Source organism: Phoenix dactylifera, chromosome 12 (genome assembly GCF_051530095.1).
Source record: "Phoenix dactylifera cultivar Ajwa chromosome 12, Ajwa_hap1_PhDact_Kaust_v1.1, whole genome shotgun sequence".
NCBI lineage: Eukaryota > Viridiplantae > Streptophyta > Magnoliopsida > Arecales > Arecaceae > Phoenix > Phoenix dactylifera.
In genome coordinates, this window is record NC_143201.1 from 22,791,725 (window position 1) to 22,817,696 (window position 25,972).

The 25,972-nt window shown below is 38.0% G+C and overlaps 1 protein-coding gene across 1 annotated transcript; it reads right to left on the reverse strand.

The window, feature by feature from the left end:
- On the reverse strand, nt 1-24,012 carry LOC103722537 (DExH-box ATP-dependent RNA helicase DExH3). Its single transcript, XM_008813161.6, has 19 exons — nt 22,885-24,012; nt 17,657-17,811; nt 17,480-17,567; nt 16,943-17,188; nt 15,561-15,656; nt 11,683-11,871; nt 11,412-11,571; nt 11,145-11,275; nt 8,635-8,802; nt 8,261-8,533; nt 4,538-4,732; nt 3,880-4,083; nt 3,510-3,579; nt 3,247-3,395; nt 2,229-2,537; nt 1,606-1,665; nt 1,304-1,456; nt 1,081-1,191; nt 1-763 (listed from the first exon to the last, which is right to left on the reverse strand). The coding sequence occupies exons 1-19, from the start codon at nt 23,326-23,328 to the stop codon at nt 314-316; spliced, it is 3,651 nt and encodes a 1,216-aa protein (XP_008811383.3). The 5' UTR covers nt 23,329-24,012; the 3' UTR covers nt 1-313.
- Nucleotides 24,013-25,972: the final 1,960 nt, after the last annotated feature.

Genomic DNA, 25,972 nt, shown 5'->3' on the forward strand with positions numbered 1-25,972 from the left:
TGCAATGAGAGGGCCAGTTTATATAATATACAAGAGATATAGTCACCTGTCAGGTTACAATTATATGTTGCTACTATGATTTTTCTGATTTCACTGAGAGCATGTTTTCCAATGCACCTAACCTACTTATCGTTGGTGTTCCACAGACACCACCCCAAACTCAAAATGCCCTGTAAAAATAGTGGGCGGGCCAAATGATGTACCTGCAAAGCTATTTGTACGGACCTCCAACCCCAGCAGTGGGGAAGGGGGGAAAAAATATCAAGACTCTGGTCTCGTCAGCATGAAAGGTGTACAGTTGGATGCCGTAATTTTATGTCCTTCTGTGATGCTTCTTCTTGCTCTTTTTAAGCAGCATGGACATGTGATCGGTGTCACGAGAACCTGATGTGGCCCCGCCGATTAGCCACTCCAGTGCCTCAGATGCCGCCTCCTTCTCTGCTAGCTTCTTGCTGCCGCATGGCTGCCCAACAAATTGCATGCCATTGAACTCGACCGTAGCTCTGAACTGGTGGTTCTTCAGCTGCTTTGTTTTATAACTTGGGTTGTCATGCCCAGCTCTAGTTAGAAGCGTCTGAAGTTGGCTCTTGGGGTTTTCACCCCCACCTCCAGAGCTGGTTGGAAGCATGGATTTTGGCTTCTTAGGTTTGAGCTCCTGACGACCAAAGACAAACCGGCCACTACATGGATCCTCTGTAACAAGCAACCGTATGGCTGATAGGATTTCTTCACTGGTCTGGATGTCCATTCTAGGGTTTAGAAGCTGTTAAGCAGAGGAGTGGTTAGTAAAAGCCCATAAGGTGGATATATCATAAAGGACAGACAAGTAATCATGAGAACAAACAACGAGGTTGCATTCACTTTAAATATATGAAATGCAATAAAATCCGTTCCGTGATGACAAGGTAACAACCATTTGAGAGAAATGTTTGACGACTATCATCCTTGTAAACAAAAAAATTTGGACACCCAAACTTTGAAGGTAAGCACAAACCAGAAAGATCTATTTTCCAGTTTTTAGTGCTTAGATAGCACAGAGGTTAAGTCTCGAAATTGGCTGAAATATAAGCTTCCACTTACCTTGTTCTGAATTAGCTCTTCAAGCTCTCTCTTGAGGCCTAAGTATGTTGATGCCAAATCAGGTTTCATGAAAAATTCCAAGTAGCCACCTAACATTTTCAAGTGTCCATCCTGCCAGGCATAAAAAAGATAGGAATAAATTAACGTGACAGTAGGAAGAGAGGAAAAAATGTACAGGTCACTTTATCGGTTGATAATATATGGTCCATCGAAACGAACTTACAAGTCCCCCTCGTGAGATGTTCCCACCAAAAAGCAGCAACACAGAATCAGGCACTGCTGTTGAGTCTCGTAGGAATACTGAATTAACCTTCACCTTTTCATTAAAAACTAACCATGGGTATGGAATCTTAGCCTCCCTTCCATTGACTGAATTCTGAAAGCAACAGAATGAAGCACGGAGATTAAGAAATATATTTATTTAAAAAATTCTGGCAGCTATACAGAATGACGGTCTTTAAGCGGAACAAGGGATACTGCATGACAATCAGCTATAAAATGAGCTTAAGAAAGGGATAAACTTACCGAGTAAAGCATGACCTGACCATCCTCAATTGTCTTGAAAGATATTGATTTCTCCTTGTTCTGCATAGCGTGGGTTAAAGTAATCAACATTTAATTAGGGGCCAAAAATACCAGTTAAATCATTCAGATAAGAAAAACATGTTTGAGGCATGCTGTGTTATTCTGTGTTACATGGCCTCGGGCCCACATGTCAGGAGCAGGTGCATCTAAGCATCAAAATTCTTTTAATATCTAGAAATTTCATCTTACAGAGCCCTGTCCAAAGCGCCATAACTGTATCCATATTAAAGTGTCAGGTGCAATTATTACTTTAGGCTAAATTGAAGCGTCCAGGTAACATAGGTTATTTGTAAGTAGTAAAAAAGGGAAAAAAATGAAATGTATTGAAAAATATTAACTCATACATTTGCTAGATGATTTGAGTACATTAGCAACATTTTCCTCCCAACTCCATATTATGTACAGTAAATTTTGCCAACGTTTAAAAGAATACAGATAGATTTAAGTCCTGTCAGAATAAGCAACTTGGCCAAACTTCAACACAAAATAAAGTTTCACTAATTTCAAAGGTGGGGGGGTAACATGAAACTAGTAATGTATGAAAAGGTAAAGGCAAAGCTCACCACAACTGAGCAGACTCCAGGATACAAGCCAGCACATATTACCGCCCGGACAAGGTTCTCATCACGACTCCACTTATTGCACGTGCTGAAATTCTCATCGACCAAACCGGTATCCTTGAGCAGAAAAAGGAATTGCTTTCTAAGAGAATCGATAGCCTTTAATGTTTGTGCAGAAAGAAAATTCTTCCAGCAGTACTCATATCCAGAATGTTCTCTTTCGGCATCCTTCCATCCCTCATAGGCACGAACTAGTGCAAGATGATCACTGTAGTCTCGGCATGAAAATTGAGATTTTGCAGATTCAGCTAGCTGCATCAAGAAAGAGAGTGATTTGCATAGCCAAACTTAAAGCAGTTTGCTCATATTTCTCAGTTTAACAATTTACTTGACTGCATGGCTGAATAGGAACACACAAATACTTTAAATGTCTGGAAGTGAAATCAGCAGCATGACCACCAATGATTTTAGAATACATGCTTAAAATACACTAAGGCTCTGATTGGTTACCAAGAAAGTGAAAGAAAACATGTCTTCAATTCTTAATGCATGTGTCCCAATCTTCTTCCACAAGCACGTGGTCAAACAGCACCTTCTATTAAAAACCATAAGCATCTAGCTTCAAGTTCAATGAAATTTTTGTGACCACGTCGAAAACCAAACCCTTCAAGTACAAACACCAATAATAGTTCTTATCTTATGAAGGATGCAAGCAAACATCAAGAGGTTAAGCATTACGAAATGCATAAATCAAAAATGGGCATGCAACAAATACTATTTTACAGCGATGCTACTTCTTCATGAGCAAGTAGCTACGTAGCACAATAGATGAGTATTCATGGATCAAACCCTAAAAAAATACCAACAAGAGTTGTCAATAAAGTATGTGCTCAAGGAAAGCCGAATAGAAAAAAGAACTAAATAGAGGGAGGAGAAGGGTAGTAGTACGCAAGGAGGTGTAAAAACTAAAGCCTTCAGGGAAGCAAACCTTTAATAACAGGCACTTGAGAGATTTACTTACATCTTTTTTGTCAAATGGAGTTAAAAATGGATCTCTGACACTAAGACCAGCAACGACAGTCAATATAGGATCAAGACAGTTGAATATAGCCCCAAAAATAAGCATCTTTCCCAGCTTTGGCTCCACTGGCAGCATTGATAAGTGGCGTCCTGCCAAGTGTATTGAATCCATGTTGCAGTTAATACATCATTTTGACAAGTTACAACATCAACTGCTGAAAAGTTACTGAAATATGGGGAATAATGGGAAGAAGAGAACTCTACCTAGAACGGTTAACTGTTCCTTCTCATCTAATGCCCCAATAATTTTCAGATATTCAATGGCATTTTTCACCTGCAAGATAAATCTATACTTAAGATGGGGATTAAAAAAGACCATTTGAGTTTATAGCAGAATAATAGCATGGTGGTTCAAGAATATTGGAAGCTATTCAAAACAATTAGGTAAACCACATACATAACATATTTGGTTATTTTTCTAGCAACACCATGGATTCGAAACGAAGAAAAATAATCCACAGTTACTTCTTATCCCCTTCTGAGATAAGGGGAAGGATAGAGCCCACCCAACTAACTAGAAAGAAATGAAGTCATTAGAAAGAAATGAGGTTACAAAATTCCCATTTACACATACCGATAATGGTTCTGGTGATTGTAAAGCCCTTGATAAAAACTCGGAGATGCTTCCAAGACGTAGGCATTTTATTTGCAAGCAAAGAGATTGTAAAGGTGTCCTTAAAAGTTCTGGTAATTGGTAATCAGCAAATGCATCATATACACATCTGGGATAAAGATGGTAACACTCCCCAGGCTGGACACGACCAGCTCTTCCTCTTCTCTGCATGATGAACCATTATAAGCTAATATAAAACTTTAGAAAAAAATATTGGAATATGTATGAGACATGAGAAGAAAATACTCTAGAGAAATGCTTGGGTGACCAGTTCACGGTAACCAAACTATGCATGTGAAAGAGAATATTTTCATCCCCACCACGTGCTTAAGGTATTATCTTCTACAAGCTATGCTAACATTACTATGATGCAAAAGGTGTTGCTGCATCAGGTGACAGATTAGTTCCCCTAGTAGCATTCCACATTTATTGGTTCCCCTAGCAGCATTCCATGTTTATGCTAATATAAAAGGCTTAATATCTTCTATATCTCATCTACACTAAGAAACAGACTATTAGTCATTGAGTCTTACTTTGATGAACTTAGTTGCTCTTGTATCTAGAAGACAACAAATAATCAGCCGAAAAAGATGGACAGTATTATCTAAAATATTCTTACTTGGCGAGCAGAAGCTTTAGAGATCCATGTTGGAAGCAAACAGGGGGTATTATTTAATGCATCATATGATGTCTCTTTTGCCTTTCCACAGTCCACAACAAATACCACATCATTGATTGTGATACTTGTCTCAGCCATATTAGTGGCGAGAACTATCTTCCTCACACCATTATTGGGGTTTTCAAATATTAACCTCTGCAAAGAAACAAAATATATGGAGTTGAATAACAAGCCGAACGATGTAAACGAAAGCAAATATGGCATAATAATGTATTCTACAGTTTACAATATATGTGATGAAGGATAGAAAAAATAAAGCTTGAATTGAATCCTAGAAGCTTAACTAAAAAAATAATGATAAAAGGTAATAACTAAAACTCCCGTCAAAGTTATAACTACAAAAGAAAATATATAAGTTAGATCACTATGAGAAGAACAAATAAAATGGTTCAGAAATTATAGAATAAAAAGGAGACCTGTCAGCTAAGAATCCCTCAAGTATAACTAATTGGCAGGAAATAATATTACAATGATAACAGAAATTTGGCTTGAAATTTTCCTAGCACATTTATTCGAGTCCTAACCTTAGAAAACACCCACATTATATAGTAACAACAAGATGAGCTCTGAGATGTATGGATGAGCAATACAAATCCTGTTACCAAAATATCAGGGCATGTCATCTTCTTAAGTAACATATTGATTTTTTTTATTTAAAAAAAAACTCTGTCAACTGCATGAAATACATTAATGTTATGGGTAGTCATCCTGAGCATTATCATCATACAAGCCATTTCCCAAAATAAGGTTGGTTAAGGAGCATGACTGTAAGTCAGTAAGGTTCCATAAAAGATCGAGCATGTTTAAACATCTGCTACAATTCCGATAGCATCTTTCTCCCCGTTGGTGCCAAATACCTGGTCATAGAAACTTATGAAACTTGAGAGAATCCTTCAAAACACACATAAACATATGTGCAAGCAGGAAAGCATTTTGTATGTCATAGTAGTAAGAAGCACATGTTGTCCGCATGAACAGAGACTACAAACAGGGATCAGAGATTTTTAAACTTAAGTAGATGCAAATTTATCATTTGATAGTCAAATTTGTTATTCAGCAATTCACAATCGTTCCTCGCATAAATCTCAGGGGCCCATGCACAAAGTAATGGTTAGCCATATTCTACATGGCACCATAGAATTGCTTATGAATGTGACAGATCTAGCCAAAGCTTGATGGTCCAAAGACGGCCAAAAAATAGGTATCAAATTAGAGAAAGACAGTTTTCTCAAACTATTAAAACAGTGGCATACATTTCATTTTTGTCTCCATGACTGTACATGTCTGTGCTACAAATGACGGTAAAGAGAGAAATCCAAATCATTAGGAATCAACCATCGAACATTCAAGCAGCGAAGTTCCTCAGAAAACCAACACCAAAGGAGAATCATCTAAAACATTTTCTCAGGAAGTCCTTGACCACCAACCAGATCAACCAACAGTGAGCACATGTGCAAGAAAAGATATTTCCCAACTTCTTTCCTCTCCACCTCAACTGTGAACTGAAACAGACCAAATCCATCAAATGATGATCATCAAGTAATCCAAGGGTTTGCGAGATCTTGCTTAGGCCTCTACCCGCATATATAAATTATCTCATAAAAGTGATCAAATGTACATTACTTGAACTGATAGTGAAAGCTTTTCCATCAAAACTACTCTACTTGCATAACATTCTGGCTCCGGTTACATCTTTACTCCCAAATCAGATCCACCACATCTCCCAAGAAATGCACCCTCATTTTGTGACATATCACTCCCTTCATTTCTATCCCTCACTTGAACACCATTTGAAGAGAAATGGTAACAGGGCTTATGTATCTGACAAATTAAGAACCATTTTTTATATAATATCCAGGAATATTACTCTAATCTTAATGATTCATAAACCTAACTAAACCCATCACATGAATTTCATATAAGCATATAGCAGAAAACAATTTATATATGTAAATTATCTATACCATATATTCGATAATATTTAACTCAAACTCCGATCTGACTCCTCAGTTGCATGACTGAGAAGAAGTTGCACCTTTTCGACAACTAAAAAACCACTTGCCAGATATTTGGCTACTCAATATTTTAGTCATGTTGTAGTTAAGCTTCAATATTATACTCATCCACAATTGATTAGTTTAAGCTACTTTAAAATTGTTGTTAGAATTTTCAGGAAAAAAATGCATAATAAATAAGGGAAAGAAGTAACAACAAAAACCTAGAGTAGCTATTATTCGGGTCATTTGTAATTCTGGCTGAAACCCATGTTGTTCTCCTTGAACGACTGCATAGCGGTCATGAAAATCAGGTTTCAAAACCCCCTCAAACAAGCATATGACACTAAACATATCTGCTTCTTTTTTTAAAATATAAACACAAATATAATAAATGCAATTCACTTAGACAATCCAATCAGACATCCATATGGAGTCATGTCTACAACCAAATCCAATCTAAGCAAGTTCTTTTATTATTTTTTTCATATGGCTTCATTCAGCAAGAAATCCACCGTGAGTTTGTGTTTCCTCCCTAAAGAGTGACTTAGATTTTTTTATCAAAGAAATTCATCAGAAGTTCTGTTCCCTAAAACAGTAAGCTCATTCAAACCTAACATATTACAAGACCAACACTGTGATTTGATTTAAAAAATTTCAAAATACTTTCCCTAGTTTTTATTAATGTCAAAATTAGTGGTATCAGTCCCTAGACACTAGACCAGAGTGCTCCAAAAGTCCAAATAAAACATCTCAAAACTTGATTTACTCAGAACTTCTCCTACAAAAGTTTTTAAGTCTTTTGCTATTTTGCAACAAAATTGTTGCAACAGAGAATTCTACACCAAACATTATATTAACTACAATTTAAATTAAATGATTGAGCCCATAATTGTGTAAATAGCTGAAATCGATACATTAAGACATCATTAGAATGAACAATGATTGAACCCACTAGAATAGAGTGCTTCAAATTAAGCATCTTATAATTTGATTTGTTCAGACTTGTTCCTACAAATGTTTTTAAGGCTTTTCCTATTTTTTAACAAAACTGTTGCAATTGAGAATTCCGCACATACCACTATACTAACTAAAATTGGAGTTAATCACTGTGTAAATAATTGAAATTACTACGTTAATACATCATTAGTTTGAATGAACAATGATTGAACCCATTACTTTGTCAGTATGCATATAAGAAATCACATGCAGCAAATTTTAAAATTTATGAATAGATAGGAACATACAAATTAGTGAGAAAGTAAGCAGGCTTTTCATGTACAGGTCTGGGAAAAATTAATGCAGACCTACCAAAAAAAATATGTTGGTTATCTCTAAATTTGAGGTGCATACACCCAAGTTATGACTGCCAGATTCATATCACCATATGAAGTCAGCATTAATATGTCTGCATTCACAATTTACACTATTAATATCCATTCGATGAAATGGACCTGCCATTCAACAGAATAAAGGTAGAGAGGATGCAATTGCCAACATACAGCATTCACCAAATCAACTCTAGATCTGTATTTAGTATAGAAAAGCAGAACCTATTTGCGATAGATAGCACAACTAAATATAAATGGCAGCAACATGTTGGTGGCTCATATAATCTCAAAAGACCAAACCATGCATATCAAACACTTACAAAAAGCAGCACTTTTACCTGCTCTGCGCTTGGCATAGAACCATGACATGCAAGAAGCAGAACCTTGGAAGGATCTCCAAGAAGAGGATTAGCTTGAAGCTGATCTTTCAAAGAATTAATGTCATCCCACCCAGTCATAAACACTAAAACTGCGCCAGGCCTTTCTTTTCGACAAATATGGCACAAAACACTTTCTATGAGGTTAAAGCCAATAGAGTCAGGATTCCAACAAGATAGTGAGTCACGGGTTCTTGCACTATACTCCCTAAAATCAGCAGCTTCTAGTACATCCTGTATATTTCATAGAAAACAATGAATATAAATTCTTTCGTGGAAGTTTTTGTTTAAGAGAAAACTTACAACAGAAGCTACTGTATACATAATTTACATACTTCCACCACAGAAGCAATTGGGCTCTTCCTCTTACTCAATGCTTGCTTTTGCATTTTCCACATCTTCTCTTGTCCATAGTCATCAATTTGATTGTACGGAGTCAATCTATGTCCAGTAATTTCCAGAACATTCTCCAGAAAATGAGTTCGCACTGCGTATGTGAAACCCTGTAAAATGAATTAGGAAACCCACAAATGAAGCATCATAAAAAAGAATAGGCCATCACTTTGCATGAAATGCAACAAAAAGAAATTGCAGACGGCACTCAATTGCTACATCACTTTTTTTTTCTTCCCCCAAGCAAAACAAAGAGAATGCTAGAATAACATGTCATGCAGAAAGGCCGAATTCTTAACAAGCACATGATCTCTAGAAGTTTGAAGGTGAAATGATTCCAAACTCCAGCTTGAGAAGTAGAATCATCCAATGCAATTTCCTAGCAATACTATATGGGGAGATTTAGAGGCTTCTGGGATGATTTGCTCATCAGGTATGTGCCTATATTCTTTCAATGTTCACTCTATTATGCTTGTCAGCATTCTAAGATAAACCATGAAGGCCTCCTCCCAGTTATGTAAATTAAACTAGAACAGCCCTTCCACTCTGCGAAAAAACATGAAAGTATCAGTAGATTATTTTTAAAGAAACTATGAGCAAGGCCTTCAACCTTCAGTTTTATAAACTTCAAAGTATCTGAAGGGGCCTGGGAGAAAACAAATATGCTTCTACCATAATTTATTAACCACATCTTCCAGATATTGCACCTCTAAGCAGTCATCTCATGGAAATCTATGTTAAAGACACAAGGATTGTCAAGATATTACAGTTGCAGCTCAAGGATGAGACATGGTTGCAGGGAAAAGAATAAGAGAAATAACAGGCAAGCCATGGAATACTTATTTTTGTGTATAAAGTTAGAGGGACCACAACATAAAGAGATAAAACACGCAGAGAAGATCTCCTCTACAAGTAGAACAAAGAATTATGAAAGATCCTTTTGCTCCATGGCCAAATTAACCACTAAATTCTTTAGTGAGACAGCAACATTATATTAAGTTGTGCCCAGGATGCAAGAGCAAGATCTTTGTATATAAATTATTGAAACTCCTCTCCTCATCCAATTAATGATGTTCTTGGAATCATATTTGACCATAAAATCATTCTTAACCCAGATGATAGTCAAAATTAGACCATCTTCACAGCAAGATCTTTGCCTTCATAAAACATTCTGTTTCCATCACACCCAGAAAATGCAATGCAACAATCCTGAGAGACCAGGATTTCCACGGATATTACTATTAAAATTGAGCTTAACCTGCCTCAAAGGTGGTGCTGTTCATATCAGTTTTAAGTTTCTTTACAACAACTAGAACTAGCTATTTTCAACAATCCATTCCCACCAACAATTAAAAATACTCATGCTCAAAGGAATGGAGGAACCAAGAAATCATAGACTCTACTCTTGCACTTATTAATGATCCTAGCCACTAAACAGCAAAAAAACCAGCTAGGAAGAAATGCTCAGCAAAGAATTATACTATTTTACAGTATCATGCCTGCTAAAATTTTGGAGTGCCTGGTCACTATGTTCATTTTCTCTAATAGCATTTTGCCCCAGATCTCAAGCATATTTCTTCAGTTCCCCAAGTTATTTGAAAAGAAGTTCAGACTATGAACTTCTTTTTACCAATCCCAAACCCCTCCTTGACCAACCAGCTCGCAAGCATCCTTCCCATTCATTAAATGACCCTTCACATCACAAATATCACCTTTCTGGGTGGAGTTTGTTGAACTCATACAGCCTTGTTATGGTTCTACAATTTCTGTTAACCATTAATACAAACACAGAGGATAGGGGTAAGTTGAAAAGGCTCATCATAATATAATTCAAGCATTTTCTATAAAACATCAGCTATAAAGCACAATAAGTTGACAGGCCCCCAGCATTGTCAACACCCTGCCCCCTAAAATCCCAACATTTGTCACAGGGAAACATTTACATGAACACAGGTTACTCACCACCATTGAACCATTTAAATTTAACCAAAAATGCACCCATCATGTGGATAATTTGGCCCCCGAATCATTACAATGAAGTGCACAATTTATTAATGATATCAGAAAACTCACAAACTCTGAATCATTGAACTCAGATGTTCATTGCTTTAAAAAACTAACACTCATTTCGGGATTTCATACTCATGCTCCAACATGCAGCGATATATGACTGCACAGCATTTAAAAATCATGGCATCATATACAAGCCAGAAGGGAGAAGAAATAATCAAGAAACAAGAGTACGACAATTGTACACGAGATCTTGTGACAGAAGAATAAAATGCAGGCCTCAAAGTAATAAAATAAAAACTAAAGCGAGGCAAGAAAACCAATCCCAGTAGGCAGAAATAGAACCACGTAGAATAATTAAGCTACACATAAATAACAACACTGCAGTCCCCATCAAATAAATAAATAAATGGCAGTCCTCGAAATTACACTAATTACTTACAGGGATGTGTATCATTGGGGCCCCACCAAAGTAAGAAGAGAAAAGCTCGGCATTCAATGTTGCACTCATTAAGATCAACCTAAGTTCCGGACGACGGGGAAGAAGGTCTTTCAGGACTATCAGAAGAAAATCTGGCAACAGGGCAGGCAATAGATTCATGTCAAATATTTTTCAAATGTCCAGTTCTAGATTTCGGGAACAGGTTAGTTAAATTTTCTCCGTAAAAATTGACTTCAGTAATTGAAATGTGTTCACTGAAAAGCCTACCCTCATTCATGCCACGTTCATGAATCTCATCTACAATAACATGGGTTACACCTTTCAAGTTTCTATCAACCAGTAATCTCCTCAACAAAATTCCTGTTGTGCAGAAAAGTAGGCGAGTGTCCCTCCCTTTCATGCCTTCTAGCCGAACCTTATAACCAACCTATAAAAGCAAGTCCATTTAATAAATGCATCCGATGAATACATATTCTTCTCCAAATTAATTGTGAAAGAAAAGCAACCATTTTGAGCCTTTAATATCTGAGGAACTCACAGATTCACCCAACTTCTCCCCTCTTTCAGCTGCAACTCTTTCAGATACAGATATAGCAGATATTCGTCTTGGTTGAGTACAAATGATACTACAGGTTGCTCCACGAGCAGCATCTATCTCAGATTCTAAAATGTATTGAGGAAGTTGTGTGGTCTTACCACAACCCGTTTCACCTGAAATAACAACCACCTGTATAATCAAAGCAAAAAAATATATGAATGTCCGGTAATGTTTAATTTTTATTACAAAGGAAGGATTATTTACTAAAAGCAAGCATCCGACGATATCAACATCATAAGGAAATTAGGAGAAATAAATCATAGACAAAAGAAGCATTAAATATTTTGCATGCACAGGTAAAAACCAGTCGACCAAAATAATGGTCCAAAAGATCAGTTCAGAAGGAAAAAAAATGCACTCAACCAATCAGGAAAAGGTATGTTGGCTCGATTGTTTCTACTACCTAAATTTTAGTACGCACGAAAGGATGGAAATAAATGGGGATGCTTATAGATATAAAAGCGGGCAAGTGGAAATGTTCCTATAGAGCAAAGATGGACTTTAAGAGTGAACAGCAAACATTAAATAACATCGTAGTTTAAGTGAGATAATGACTAACAATGTAGCTTAAGCTAGATAATATAGAACATAGAAAAAGCATGAAGTGTCACGCCCCACCTGCACGGGGCACATGAGAGGGGAACACGAGGCTCTCCTGCCAGATATTGTCCGATTCTGGAGCCCGCGCGCGCACCGCTCAGGCCCCTCCCCAGTTTTTTTTCCCACCCAAAATGCATTTGCAGGATTTGGAGACACCCGTCTCATATGCCCAGGCTCTGAAACAAGTCTAGCCGATATGGGATCTTTCATTCACCTACCCTCGGACTAGAGCCGTCCTCGGCTTTGATACCAAATGTCACGCCTCCACCTGCGCGGGGCACGTGAGGCATCCAGTGCCCACATAGGGGGCCACATAAGGGGGGAACATAGGGCTCCCCTGCCAGATATTGTCCGGTTTCGAGGCCTGCACGCGCGCACACGTGCCGCTCAAACTCCTCTCCAGTTTTGTTTTTCACCCAAAACACATCTGCAGGATTTGGAGACATCCGCCTCATATGCCCAAAGTCTGAAACGAGTCTAGCCGATGTGGAATCTTTCATGAAGTATACAAGCATACAAAAAGCATAGCAAGATGAAGTTGTGGTGTACGAGTTAAAAGCCTGGTTGTGAGACCAATAGAGGATAAAGCAGAGAATTGTAGTATGTTTGGGAGACCAGAGATAGTCTTGGTTGCACTATATGAGATCAAACAAAGGGGTAGATCAAGGAGTGAGGTGCACAAGCACACAAGTAGAACCTCATTCCCACCCATCGCCAAGGCCCGCCCACAAGAAGCACCTTTATATATGGATAAAACAGTCAACAAACTGAATACATTTAATTTTCTTCCCTCTAAATTCCATGGAGTCTCTACACAATGAATTTGCAAGGTGAAATACTACCTTCCAGCTATACATTACCTTGGCAGACTCAATTCAGATGGATTCTACTTTTAAAACGGGCAGACTTTAGAGTTGGAGAGCAATTCCTGAAGCAGGACAAACCATTCAATAGAAGATTCCAGCAACTAAGGAGCATCACCAAGACAGGAGGGAGGTGAAGGAGTCAGATCAAAGGATATAAAAGAGGATGACAACAGTAAATAAGGTTTGGAGAGAAATAACAAGATGATATTTGAAGACACTTCCTACCTAGATTTGGTCTTGAATACAAACCAAGGACAAAAATCAACCCTAACTAGATGGTACAAGGAAACTTTCCCCTCTATTAACTTTCACTTGCATGTGAAACAAGTTTCAAACAACTACAATGGAACACCATGATACTCATGGATTTTTGTGCTCATAAACTGATAACTTGGGCATGCCTTTCTAAGGTTAAAGGCAATTTTGTAATATTTATATTCTCATATGAACAATTTCTTTAAAGTCTCAAAAGGATAGAAAATGGTAAAAAAGATACACGAATTTCACTCATGGGTAAAGCTGTCAATAGTGAGAGGAAAAACATTGCTGCACCATCATTCTTCAACATAAGATTGAACAAGCTAGAAAATCAAGAACAGCAAAAAAAAAAGAAGAAAGAACTTCAGAAGTAAACAACAATTTACAATCCCAATGCATGTTTGATTTCGTGCACTAGGGAAATGTAAAGAACATTTTGTTTATATCTCCATCAATTTGTCCTCCAATTAGTGATAACTCCAGAATTTGCCAATTTCAACAGACATAAGATGTTTATGAGCACTTCAATAAATCCTTATTATTGGTACATCATCTTGCTTAGCATCTAAACCTTTTAATTAGATTATTAGTGAGAAACAAAATAAAGAACGACTATGAGAGGGAAATAAGCAAACATCTATGAGTTAAAATCATTATAATTCTTAAAGTTGAAAGATTCACAATCTCGGTACCAAACCACATATGGGTACCATGCTAATACAATGTCGGCACGCCCGATACAGAGGTCGGTTCGGCCTACCGAGGCTCCGTACGCCCCCCATACTGAGTCTTGGTTTAGTGCCAATATGATAGGATATGCTCACTACGGGGTGGTACATACCAGTATTGCGAACCTTGGTTGAAATCATGGTCCGACGAACCGGCCGGTTCAGCCTGTAACCAATACGCTGGAGCAGTAAAAACCGGTACGAGCCGAACCCAGCCGGAGCCAGGGAAGATGAAGAAAAAGAGAGAGAGAGAGCAGAGAAGAGAGGGAGGGAGGAGAGGCCTTCGCCACCCGCGGAGGGCCGCGGGGGGGCCGGCAAAGGCTGGGGGGGCGGCGGAGCCCGCAGAAAAGGAAGCTCGCGGGGGCGCGACGGAGGCCGAGACTGAAAGAAACAGGGGACGCGGCCGCAGAAAAAAATTTGAAGGATTTGTAAGTGAAGTCGGCAACCGATTGGCCGATTTCACTTAAAAATTCTCAAATTAAAAAACCGCAGCCCCCCCCCCCCCCCCCGCGGCCCTCCACAGGCAGCCTCTCCTCCCCTCCCTCCCTCCTCCGCTCGCTCTCTCGTTCTCTTCTTCTTCCCCGGCTCCGGCGGGGAAGAGTGTTCCGGTTCAGTACCAGTTTAAACCGGTCCGGTAGGGGACCGATACGCCTATCGGTACCGTTACGGCGAACCTTGGTTGAAATATTAAAAAAATTGACCAACTTATAGTAAACACATAGTTCTTTTATCTCTAATACTTGGAACTTTAGGTTTTGAAATGTAAGGCCAGAGATGAAAACCTCATGCTCATTTCCAAGAGAAGGTGGGTATCCATACATCAACTACCAGGCCAGAGCATGTGAAATCATAGAATACTCTTTTGAACAAATAAAGAGTACCCTGCAAAGACTCTCAAGAAGGCATATCTGAAGAATCATTAACTGAGATGAACAAAAGGAAACAAATATCTTCAATAAAATAGGCCACCCATCTCTATGAGAAAAAAATTGATCTTTTCGAACTGCCCATGGCAAACAGCTAAGACCAATCAAATATTTCAAGAGCACTAAGAGTAAACTGCGTTAAGACAATAACAGATTAGAACAGTGACAAACAGATACATCAGCTTAATGCAGAAGTCATGCCCTGTGACTAATAAACAGGCTTTGAGATTTCCATCAATTCAATCAATCAGTATTCCATACTATGATAGTTATTTAGTGTATGAAGGAAGAAATGAGTAAACTCTCAGAAGATTCACATTCACTGAGTCGCGTGATAACATGTCATCCGTTCACTATGACTAAAGCCGTTATGCTCAAGTTAAAAAAGTAAACCACAAAAAATTGCAGTCAATATTGAAAGAATAGAGTTCAAAAGAAACCTGATTTTGAGATATGGCTGCTAACAGTGCTTCTCTTTCTTTATAAGCAGGGAGACTTCTCCGAAATTCAAGCATTTTTTGTCCTTCTGGTGATTCCTACAAAGGCAAGGAATATTTTCAGAACTTGCACTGATATTGGATGCTAAAGCCATTGTGAACTACATTATACATAAGCAAATGATGGTTCCATGAATTAGTTTTGGCAAAAACATCATGACATGACACCGTTTAATAAAATCTTGGCACCTAATGGAACGTTTTTTCCCTTTCTATTAATGGATTCCTTCCATAAAATGATAGAACAAAACATAGAAAACTAAATAGATATAGCAAGAGAACCAAATATTTCGCCCTAACCATTAAAGAGTTGCTCTGCTTTGAATTTATCAAATGAATATACAAAATGACTAAAGGTATTGTATCTTAGAAAACTAGAAATAATCGATCTTTAGCCACATTTAAAGATAAGAAAATAAGAAATGATCAATTCTATAACAGAGAGGTGTAAAATGCTAAAAACTGACTGATTTTCATGCAAGATATACTGATCAGTCTCTGCATATTGATCAAGTATCATCTCCACAAATAGATAAATTTATTTTTTTTTTTTTAAAAAAAAAAAAGCAAGAGCTTGCAGTTGAAACTTCAACAACGTTTGGGGAATGCTTATTGTGTAGGTAGCCACTAGCCAGACATTACAAGATAAAAATCCTGAAGCAAGCTAACAGGCATGTGCAAGACTCAATGGTTTTTGTATCATTTATCATTGTTCCTTAACAATTATATTATATATATTATATTCTATTTCGCAATCTGGACATGCACTATTACGACACATAAGTAGATGCACACTGTAAACTACAGTACATGCATAACGAAATTTAAAAAGCAAGAGCAAGGGTCAAGCACCAAAAGATTATAAATTCATGACCATAACTAAATGACCCTCGTAAGACAGTTTTTTCTTAGATTGCAAGGACCTTTTCAAATATACAGCTAATTTGCAAACACCTGGTTGATACTTTTGGATATTCTACCAACACATGATGATTTGGTGAACCATGGCTTGAAACACCAAATTTGGCTCTTGGCCTGCCCCACTTTAAAGTGCACTACTGATTGCACCACTATCAAGCTCGGTCAAGTTGAATAAAAACTCAACTTCAGAGCTGAGCATAAAAGATCGATGAACACTTAGCAAAACAAGGTGAGAACAAGTAGAAGGTTGACTATTTAAACCGGGCTTACAGCATGTAAAGTTCAAGAAATAGAAAGAGCAAATCTTAAAGAAACCACCTATGAGTGACACAATATGGAAACTAAGTTTTCACATGCTAGCTGTTGATGATGCTCGTTAAAAGTTATATACAAATAACTTAAACCTGCCAAGCCTGTTGTTGATTACGCAATTGTAAACTTCTTCGCCTCAGAATTTTCTCCATGACAACACTAGTAGATAATTGAGGGTCCTGTTGCTCAGGGAGACCTTCATCAGTGGTGAAACTGTCAGTGCTACTTGACCTTGAAAAGGCAATATCAGGAAAGCTCCCTCGATTTGTTCGCTTCCGAGCAAGGTATTCTCCAAGCAAATGATCCACTTCTCTTTGCAAACCATTAGGAATAGAGACCTGTCATGTAGGAATACTTGATGTCAGTACAACAAGCACCTACTGCAAATACTCAGAACAAATAATTAGATCATATCCTCAGCAGCTTTCCCCCATCTGACAAACACATGCAATAATTCTCACATGCTGTTTAATTATGAAAAAGCATATCTAAAATTGATGGGTAAAACTAAAGACAATTATTATACCAAACAATTTAACTAACATTAAATACGAAACCAACTAAAAGTAAATAAATGTTTCAAAAAAGGATATAACAGCAGAGCATGTGAGGAGTTATTGGTAAAATACCTCCCTCTGCGGTCTTTTATCATCAAGATCTGATCGGTAGTTTGGCAAAGGTACCTTGCTGAAAACAACCACCCTTCCATATTGGCGGCTGAAAATCATATCAAACAATTTTTAGAGTGGTTACACTAAATTAGTATGGATATAGATTGAAATTTGAGAGATGGAAACCAAATGGACCTATATAAACCCATTCTTTCAGCTAGTGCAGATAGCTGCTCATAATCACGCCTGTCCTTTTTCTCTCGTGATACCACCTCTTGCTCGCTTCCATTGCGGAGAAGCATACTTAATTTCCACTTCCACTCATCAACATTATCTAGAGTGGAGGCACCCTGAAGAGATTTATATGAAACAAAATTGCAAAAGAGAACTAGTAATATGTAACTAAACTGTATATATACAGAAAGGAATCAAAACTATAATCCAGTAAGAACCATTCATGAAAAGAATCAAGTACTGAAAATGTCAATACATCAACAGCATTTATTTTTTATCACAAAAAGGACTTTCTTCTCTAAAGCTACTTGATCATTGGAAAGTTCCACTTCATTAAGCAAAACGACTCACAGAAGTACTAGAAAAAAATTATCCATGTTAACCTCATTTTGGTCCCTACCCATCAATGAGTACATAAACTAATACTGATCTTGTAGGTAGTGAAACTATATAAACCAACAAATAAAAAACATCCTGCCCAAATTTAAGAATAGATAAAGCTAACACAACTATGTAGGCAGTAACTTTAATATATTGTTGTCATATAACTTTTAAACATCTGTAACCATACAAAAAATATCAATGTCTAAAATATAGGGGAACACGTAAAGGCATGCATATATACACGTACATTCATATGAACATACAGTGAATATTACATGTGAAGACATGCAAAGTGGACTCCCAACACTGAACGCCATCCAAGTGCATGTGCAAGGCATACCATATCTACGCATGAACCACAGTCTTCCCTCAGATCTGGACATAATGTGAAAATTTATGCTGTTAATTGTAAGTTCTAAATTTTTCGTCCGTGCTTCATTTATAAATGGGATATCATAAGAGTTCTAGGTGTGTTGGTTGTGAACATGATGAATGCACTGGCCATGCAATATCACCAGGTTACATGGTGCAGAAGTTCACAATTTTCATGAGAATATCTAGTTAAGCATCTTCAAGGGCTATTGGATGTTAACATAGCCTGCTTCCGGTTATTGTGATGCTCCATTGTTGTTATTAGCAACTGTAACTAGTCCAACATAAATAGTCATGTGGAAAACCTTATACTGGAATGTCAACCTACAAATTCTGTAGCACAAACAATTTAAAATGGTCCCAAACAGTCAAAAAATTCACTAGAGGGAGTGAAAATGGAAATGCAACCCATGCACATCCAAAGTCTACTGAGGATATGATTGAATAAATATAAGTTCTATGTTAAATGGCATTAGTAATTCAAAATGCACATATTTAATATATTGTGTATGAAATGGACCAATTAGTATTTGGTCAGATGTCCGAAATTCTGCTGGCTGCAAGCATCAACTGCTCTCAATGCAGCTGCTACAAAAGATACTAGCCTATCCCTGATATAAGATCAGATGATACAACTACCACTGTTGGCTTAAATCTGATGAAGACATTCCACATGGCCAAAATAAACACTAATAATGATAAAAATCATGGACTCCATGATATTTTCTTCACCCTTGTGAACATGAACATGATCGAAACCTATCCTCGCTTTCCTATTTCTTTCACAAATCTGTTCAAAATCTGACTTTAACTCCACATAATCAGATGAAATCTTTTTTATGACCATTCAGTATCAGAGCAATATTTTGCTTTTGGAGCTATTACAACAGAAGTTATGAACAAGATTAAGTTTTGCCTCCTTGACAAGATGATGGATGGTGTCTTTGTGAAGAATTTATTCTACCACTGGCATTGCAACTTCAAAAGGCATCCATCCAATCTAATTGAAGAAAATGATAATGCAACTAAATCATCAAATGGTCTAACAAACAAGAATAATAGTCAAAGATTCTCATGAGGATATACTTAATGAAGCAACAATGAAAAAAGAATCAAGAAGTATGGTCGCATTGCATATGGATCAATGTTGGTCTTCACCATCTAATCTTGGAGACCATATGATGAAGAATATAGTATTTGGCAACATGGTCCTAAGGTGAAATTCATGCAGCAAGCACATAATGATGTAACAAAAAGATAAGATAAGTGTTAGGAATAATTATTTCTTTGTCTAATTTGCATATCTGGAGATTCTTTTAAGATTATTTTATTAGAGGCCACAGAAAGTCAAAATGGTTGCTTAAGGCTTAAGCTAAAAATCCGATAGGCATGTGTCTTTTATGAAAGATATCTCAAATTGTCTCTTTCCCCATTTCTCATCTTTCAATTTCCAGTGATTTATAACGCATGGAGCGCTGCATTGCAAGTAAATCCTTCATTTTCAGGAAATTTAGATAATTTAGGATCCTTACCAATTTAGGCAAGGATAAAGACACTTCCTTGGGCAAAATTAGGACTGCAAGGGGGTTAGCTGGTCTGAGAAACTTTTTGATCTAGATCAATCCATTTTAATTTGGGTTTAACATCTAGATGTAACAACCGAAAATTGATCGAGCGGGGTTGGGTTAACAAATTTATATTTTAGATCCAATAGAAAATCAAGTTAGATATAGTTTAGATCCAAATGAAACCATATTTCCAGAGCTGGGATTGGTTAAGGGAAAAAAGGGTAAGCCAAGCATTGAGTTGTAACTTATACCACATTGATACTCAAAATCTTACAATCCCCACATCATAGCTCCAAGCCCACTCTTCCACAAAAATGCAGTTAGATATAGTTAATTTAGATCCAAATGTAACCATATTTCCAGAGCTGGGATTGGTTAAGGTAATCTCAGGTTAACAAAAAAAAGGGTAAGCCAAGCATTGAGCATCTATAAAAATTCTTGGTATGAGTGAGATAAGGAAACTAGATGGTAAAGAAAATGAATTTATAGAGTTGTAACTTATACTGCATTGAAACTCAAAATCTTACAATTCCCACATCATAGCTCCAAGCATCCCACTCTTCCACAAAAATGGGTTTGTTTAGCCCAAGTACAAAGATTGGGTCATGGTTATGGACGAAAAGTAAAGCTTGAAGATTTCATATTTTGCATTTCATAAAAAGGTGTATATCATGCCTAAACAAATATAAAATTCAGTGACTGGATCGATTTTCGTAATTGGTTCCCTCAGGGAACAATGTGAGCAGTGTAGGTGTTTGGGGGAAGGCAGAGAGAGGTGGGATCATGTATTCTCAAACTGGTTGTATTGGTATAGCTACCTAGCACGCTTTACTTTATAATTTATTCAAGAATCAATCAAGTCATGATCAGGTCAAAACATGGAAGATCCTAATTCAAACCCAAATATCAGGGCAGCAACCTAAGCATCCAGCCTCCTCCAAACACTGCCACCCTTCTTCATTCCTCTTTGCCTTCAACTTATCCATCCACTACAGGCCTTGTATGACCACTATTGGCCCCCTTCATCCACCCCCTCTGCTTTCAACCTCATCAATCCCCTACCAGCCGCATTTTTCGCCATCATCCTCCTTTGACCAATCCAACCCGCTTCTAGCTTCACCTCTATCTAGCATCCTTCATCGATGAGACATGGCCAACCTCCTCTACTCGACCCCCCCCCCCCCCCCCCCCCGCGCTTGCCTCCTCAAATGCCATCTCTTTGCACTATAAAGGGGTTTCTTTTGGACTGTTTTTCCTCAATTTGGACCTTAACTATGCCTCAAATGTCTAAAAAATTTAGTTGATAAAATCTTATATCTTTAACTCAATTATATCTTTTTCCGGTTTCTCAACAATAAACAAATCTAACTTGGAAATGACTGGTATTCATGTCAAAACCTTTGGGCGACTTTTCTCTACCACTCTTTCTCTCTAGCCATGCTTCTTACTAGCCCAATCAACCTGACTCCACCCAACTCTACTTTAGTCTCACTCTCAATCCAAATTCTGAAAATTGTGCTAGGTGGGCTGGGACTGAGGCTATCAAGTTAGAAGTTGATCAAGTCAAGCAATGGGCCGACAATTTTGTAGCTCGGGATAGGACTAGGTTACCTCTAACCCAACTCAACCAATCTGATTTGCAGCCCTAAACCAAAGCCAAAATATCATATGGTTCATGTTGAGTCAATTTTTCCTAGGTCACATAACATAACATGGACCAAAATTGTCAAGTTAGAATTCTAGTCCTAATCAATGGCTTGTTTCGTGTTATATGCTTTCTCATCTTAAAATGTATCCCACAAAAACTCATAACCTTGCCCTTTCTATACCATTCGCAAAACTAATTCTAAGCCATTCCATTTGATCCATTGTACAATAATTTGGAATGAATTTTGAAAATAATAATAAACACAATGCAAGCAATGCAAATTTTGGCAGTATACATGCTTAAGCCTTCTTCTTAGCTTCAAGTCTCCAAAGTTTGCTTCTCGTTTTTATGCAGGAATAAGATTCCTCACAAAAGAGGAGATCAAAATCCTAATGCAAATGTTGGACTTGCAATTCCAATGCCAGCATAAACATCCACCATCTTGTCACCTTAACAAGGTGTGCGACAAGATAATATGATCAGATCGTCAAAAGAGGACCGCTAGTAATTGTAACCCCCCCTACATCAAATTTTGCAACAAAGTAACAAATAAATTACCTTCAAATGTATATCATCCACAAAGAATATTCTGAACATGGATGGTACATGACCAGTATGATGAAACACTTGACCAGCATCCAAACTTCATATCAATGAAAGCTTGAGAATCAAAAAGATATATTAATGGATACGCGTTCAACTTTTATTCTTACCAAATTTTGCTGCTAATTGCATCCCCAACTCCTCAAAAACTTTCAATCAGTTACGAGTGTGATGGTATAAAGCAATTTGGTTAAAGGTATGAAATCCATCAAAGCAGGCTATCTGATAACATATGTGGACTTGGGATTTCTACTCGATTTTATTAGTTCTCTGCATTCTAGCGCGATGGGCAGGATTAAGGTCAAATAGAACTACAATTCCAGCAGTTGATACAACACAAAACCACGCTCGACTCTTGAACAGTGCACAATGATGTAAAATTCGATACACAGACAGCCAATACTTTCTGCGATCATAAACTTAGTCACCGAGCATAAACTAAATCTGTACACTTCCCACCTGATTGTGCTAAAGAATAAAGCCAAAACAGAAGGCGTCATCAATGCACATCTATGCCAACGCAGAAGTTCAAATTTCTATCCAAGAGAAGTAATGTAAACACCATATAACCATAGATAAAAAAGCCTATGAATTCAAGAAAGCAGGGAACCGACCTTGTTCGAAGCCGGCGAAACCTCCATGTCGCGATCCGAGTCGTCGTCAGAGTAATCATCGTACGCATATCGCGCGTAGTGGGAGCTCTGCCGCCGGAAGTAGGGCGGGAATCCGTCGGCAGCGGCGGGGGCCGGGGCGCTAGGGTTGAGGGTGATGGCCCCCTGTCCGCCGCCGGCGCCGGCATCGCGCCAGTCGTAGTCGACAGATCGGGCGGCGGTGAGAGTGCCGTTAGCGGAGGCGATGACGGAGCGGAGGCGGGGGATAGGCGGGACATAGACGCCGCCACCGGTGGAATGGCTCTTCATCGATGCCGGAGTGGGGTTAGAGCTAGATTTTCGAGGGGCCGTCGGGGAGCGGAGGAGGGCGGCAGCGGAGGGGGCCAGAGACATGGTCATGCGGGGGCGGTTCCGGAGGCAGCCCCACAGCACCGCAGCGTAAGGCATGATACGTTCCTACATCTCATGAACTCCCACCTCCTCTTTCTAGCCGCCAAGAGAAAGAAAATTAAAAAGAAAAAAGAAAAATATCTCCACTAAAATTATTTTTTCGGAATTTCCTTCTAAAGGGAGATGCGGTGGCGGTGGCGGTGGCGGTGGCGGTGGAGAGAGGAGACGAGGAAGAGCTTGGAACTGGGCGTGGGGAAAAATGAGGGAGTTAGGGTTTTGTTGGCTCTGTGAGTGTTTCTGCTGTTCCCGTTAGGACATGAAAGGGGGTTCTCGAATGTGTGAATAGCGTGGGGCCCGCTGAAATTGTCGACGTGCCGAAGAAGAAGTGGAGATCAAGAATGCTCTGTGTTTGGCAAGAGGTGGGTGATGAGATGCAGGGAGTGGGGGGAAGGAGTGGGAGCACGTCCGAGGAGATGACTGCGGAGGTGGGAATTTAGAAGGTGGGTCGATCGGACCGCTTTGGGATGGCTTGGAGGCCGGGTAGTGCGGATCGGACGGTTATGATAGGGTTTGGATAGCAAGAATATGGGAGCCCGATGGGTTTTCGGATCCGCTCGGGACGGCGTGAGTTTGCCGCCGTGTTTTTTTGTGCCGCCTCGCGGCCCCGGTTGGGCTCGCTACTGGATGCGCAGGCACGACGGGCTGCCAGTTAGTGGCGACCAACGGTTGCGTGCTGAACCCAAGCAACTGGGTCTTGATGCGCGGTCTTCGTCGGACGAGAACCAAGCCATTCTGTTCCTGCGGTACAATTTACGCAAGCGTGATTTGGTATGCATATCAAGATCAACGCTCGCCGTGTGCTGGGTTAGGTTTGTGTCTTTATAACGGGAGTTCAAGTTGATTGATTCCAACTTTAGGGGATCGTTTTGGGTGTATCATCACCCGGTGATTGGTGATCAAGACATAAGCGCCTCACACACAATGTGCATAAGTGCAGCTAATAAAATCAGAAAAAAGAAGGTGACAAAGAGAAGAAGAAACAGATGCTTGGTTCTTCCAAAAAACCCTTCAGAATAATGAACCGTAAAAGAGGCGACCTAATCTGCAGCACTATTCATCTTTCGGTAGACATAGATGATCCAACAAAAACCATACCCTTTTGATAGTTTGAATATGTCGTGGAGCAGTGACTGCCCGTATTGCTATACTGACTTCGAATTTACTCGATCTCCGTAGCCAAGTCTCCTTCAAAATGAATACAGACTACATCTAAAAAAAAAAACTCTGATCGGGTGCTCCGTAATAGTGCATTAACTTGATGTTTAACTGGGCCTTACCCATTTTCTTTGTAATAGCTTACATAGATATGTTTGTGTAGTTTAAATCTAACTTGCAGCCTAAACGTATATTTCTTGAAAATCTTCCTCAATTTCTCCCTTTTTTTTTTCAATTAAAAAGAAGGAACCATCAAATGATGTGAACCATATGTCTCTCAAATATAAAAATAGGTATCCTCATAGACTGCTAATTAAAATTAATATAATATACCTAGCTAATAGTATATAAATTTCACAAGTAAATTAGTAGATGAGTATTATAGTTACCCAATTCAATTTCAAATATAGCACATTTATATGAAATTGGATGGCTACTGTTCTCATTTTGCAGCATGGTCGGCTATTGTAACAAAATTTAGCAATATATTTCTATATTAATTGCTAAGCAAGACAAAGTAAAAACTTTTTAGTTAAATACGGATACTGATAATATAAAATCGTTCACTAACCCAAAGAAACAACAAGTTCAAAAAAGAAAAATCGGTATAAAATATTATGCTATTTGGAAAAGAAGAAAAACAAGAAAAACATAAATCCAAATCTATTACTTTCATGACTCTAGATTAACGTTCCACTACGAAACTTGCTAAGAATGGTTGAGATGTTGCATTGCGTGATCTTTCATTGTTAGACAAATGCCTCAACGTGCTAAGTACTAGCAAACAAGTTAAAACTTACAAACCTTTGAGAATAACTTTGGAATAAAAATTCTACTGGTATTATGCACATAAAATTTATCTCTTTTTTAAAATTTTTTGTTTGTTATCAACTAGCCATCACCAGCTCTCCTCAAAATATTTGTGATATGCCCAATGATGCATGCCCAAGAATATGATATATAATGTGTAATATATAATTTAGTTATCTTGTATATGACATGTAATGTAAAATTATTTCCAAATGTATATTGAAGGAGTTGTTGCCAATTTATTGAAAATATATTATAGCTTGTAAAGTTGCAATTAGATGCAAAAATACCATTTCATGATAATTTTAACAAGGATACTCTCTTATATTTTAGCCAAGTTTTCTTATTTCTTTCTTCTAAAAACACTTACTAGAAATTTTAAAAATCTTACTAGACTTAAAACTTTTCTAAATTATTTAGTTTTCTAGATTAATTTTATTTCACAGAAATTAGAAAAGTGTGAAAGTCTTAGAAAATCTCCTCCATAAATATTCATGCTATGATGTGACTGTTTCATCATTGTGCAACTTTCGAAGGTTGTTCAAAGCTGGTGGAATGTTCATGAAAACATAGAAAGTTTTGGTGAGGACTAATATGGCTCTAATCAAACTGATAGATTCAATTAGTGAGAATTTAACTAGTCATCTTAGTTTATTTATCTTTCTTCTTTCTCATT

Coding starts and splice junctions, on each gene's coding strand:
- LOC103722537 (XM_008813161.6), bottom strand. CDS start 23,328: ATGCCTTACGCTGCGGTGCTGTGGGGCTGCCTCCGGAACCGCCCCCGC. Junction 11,872..15,560: donor CAGCCATATCTCAAAATCAG/GTTTCTTTTGAA, acceptor TTGATTATACAG/GTGGTTGTTATTTCAGGTGA. Junction 3,580..3,879: donor AATCACCAGAACCATTATCG/GTATGTGTAAAT, acceptor TTTATCTTGCAG/GTGAAAAATGCCATTGAATA.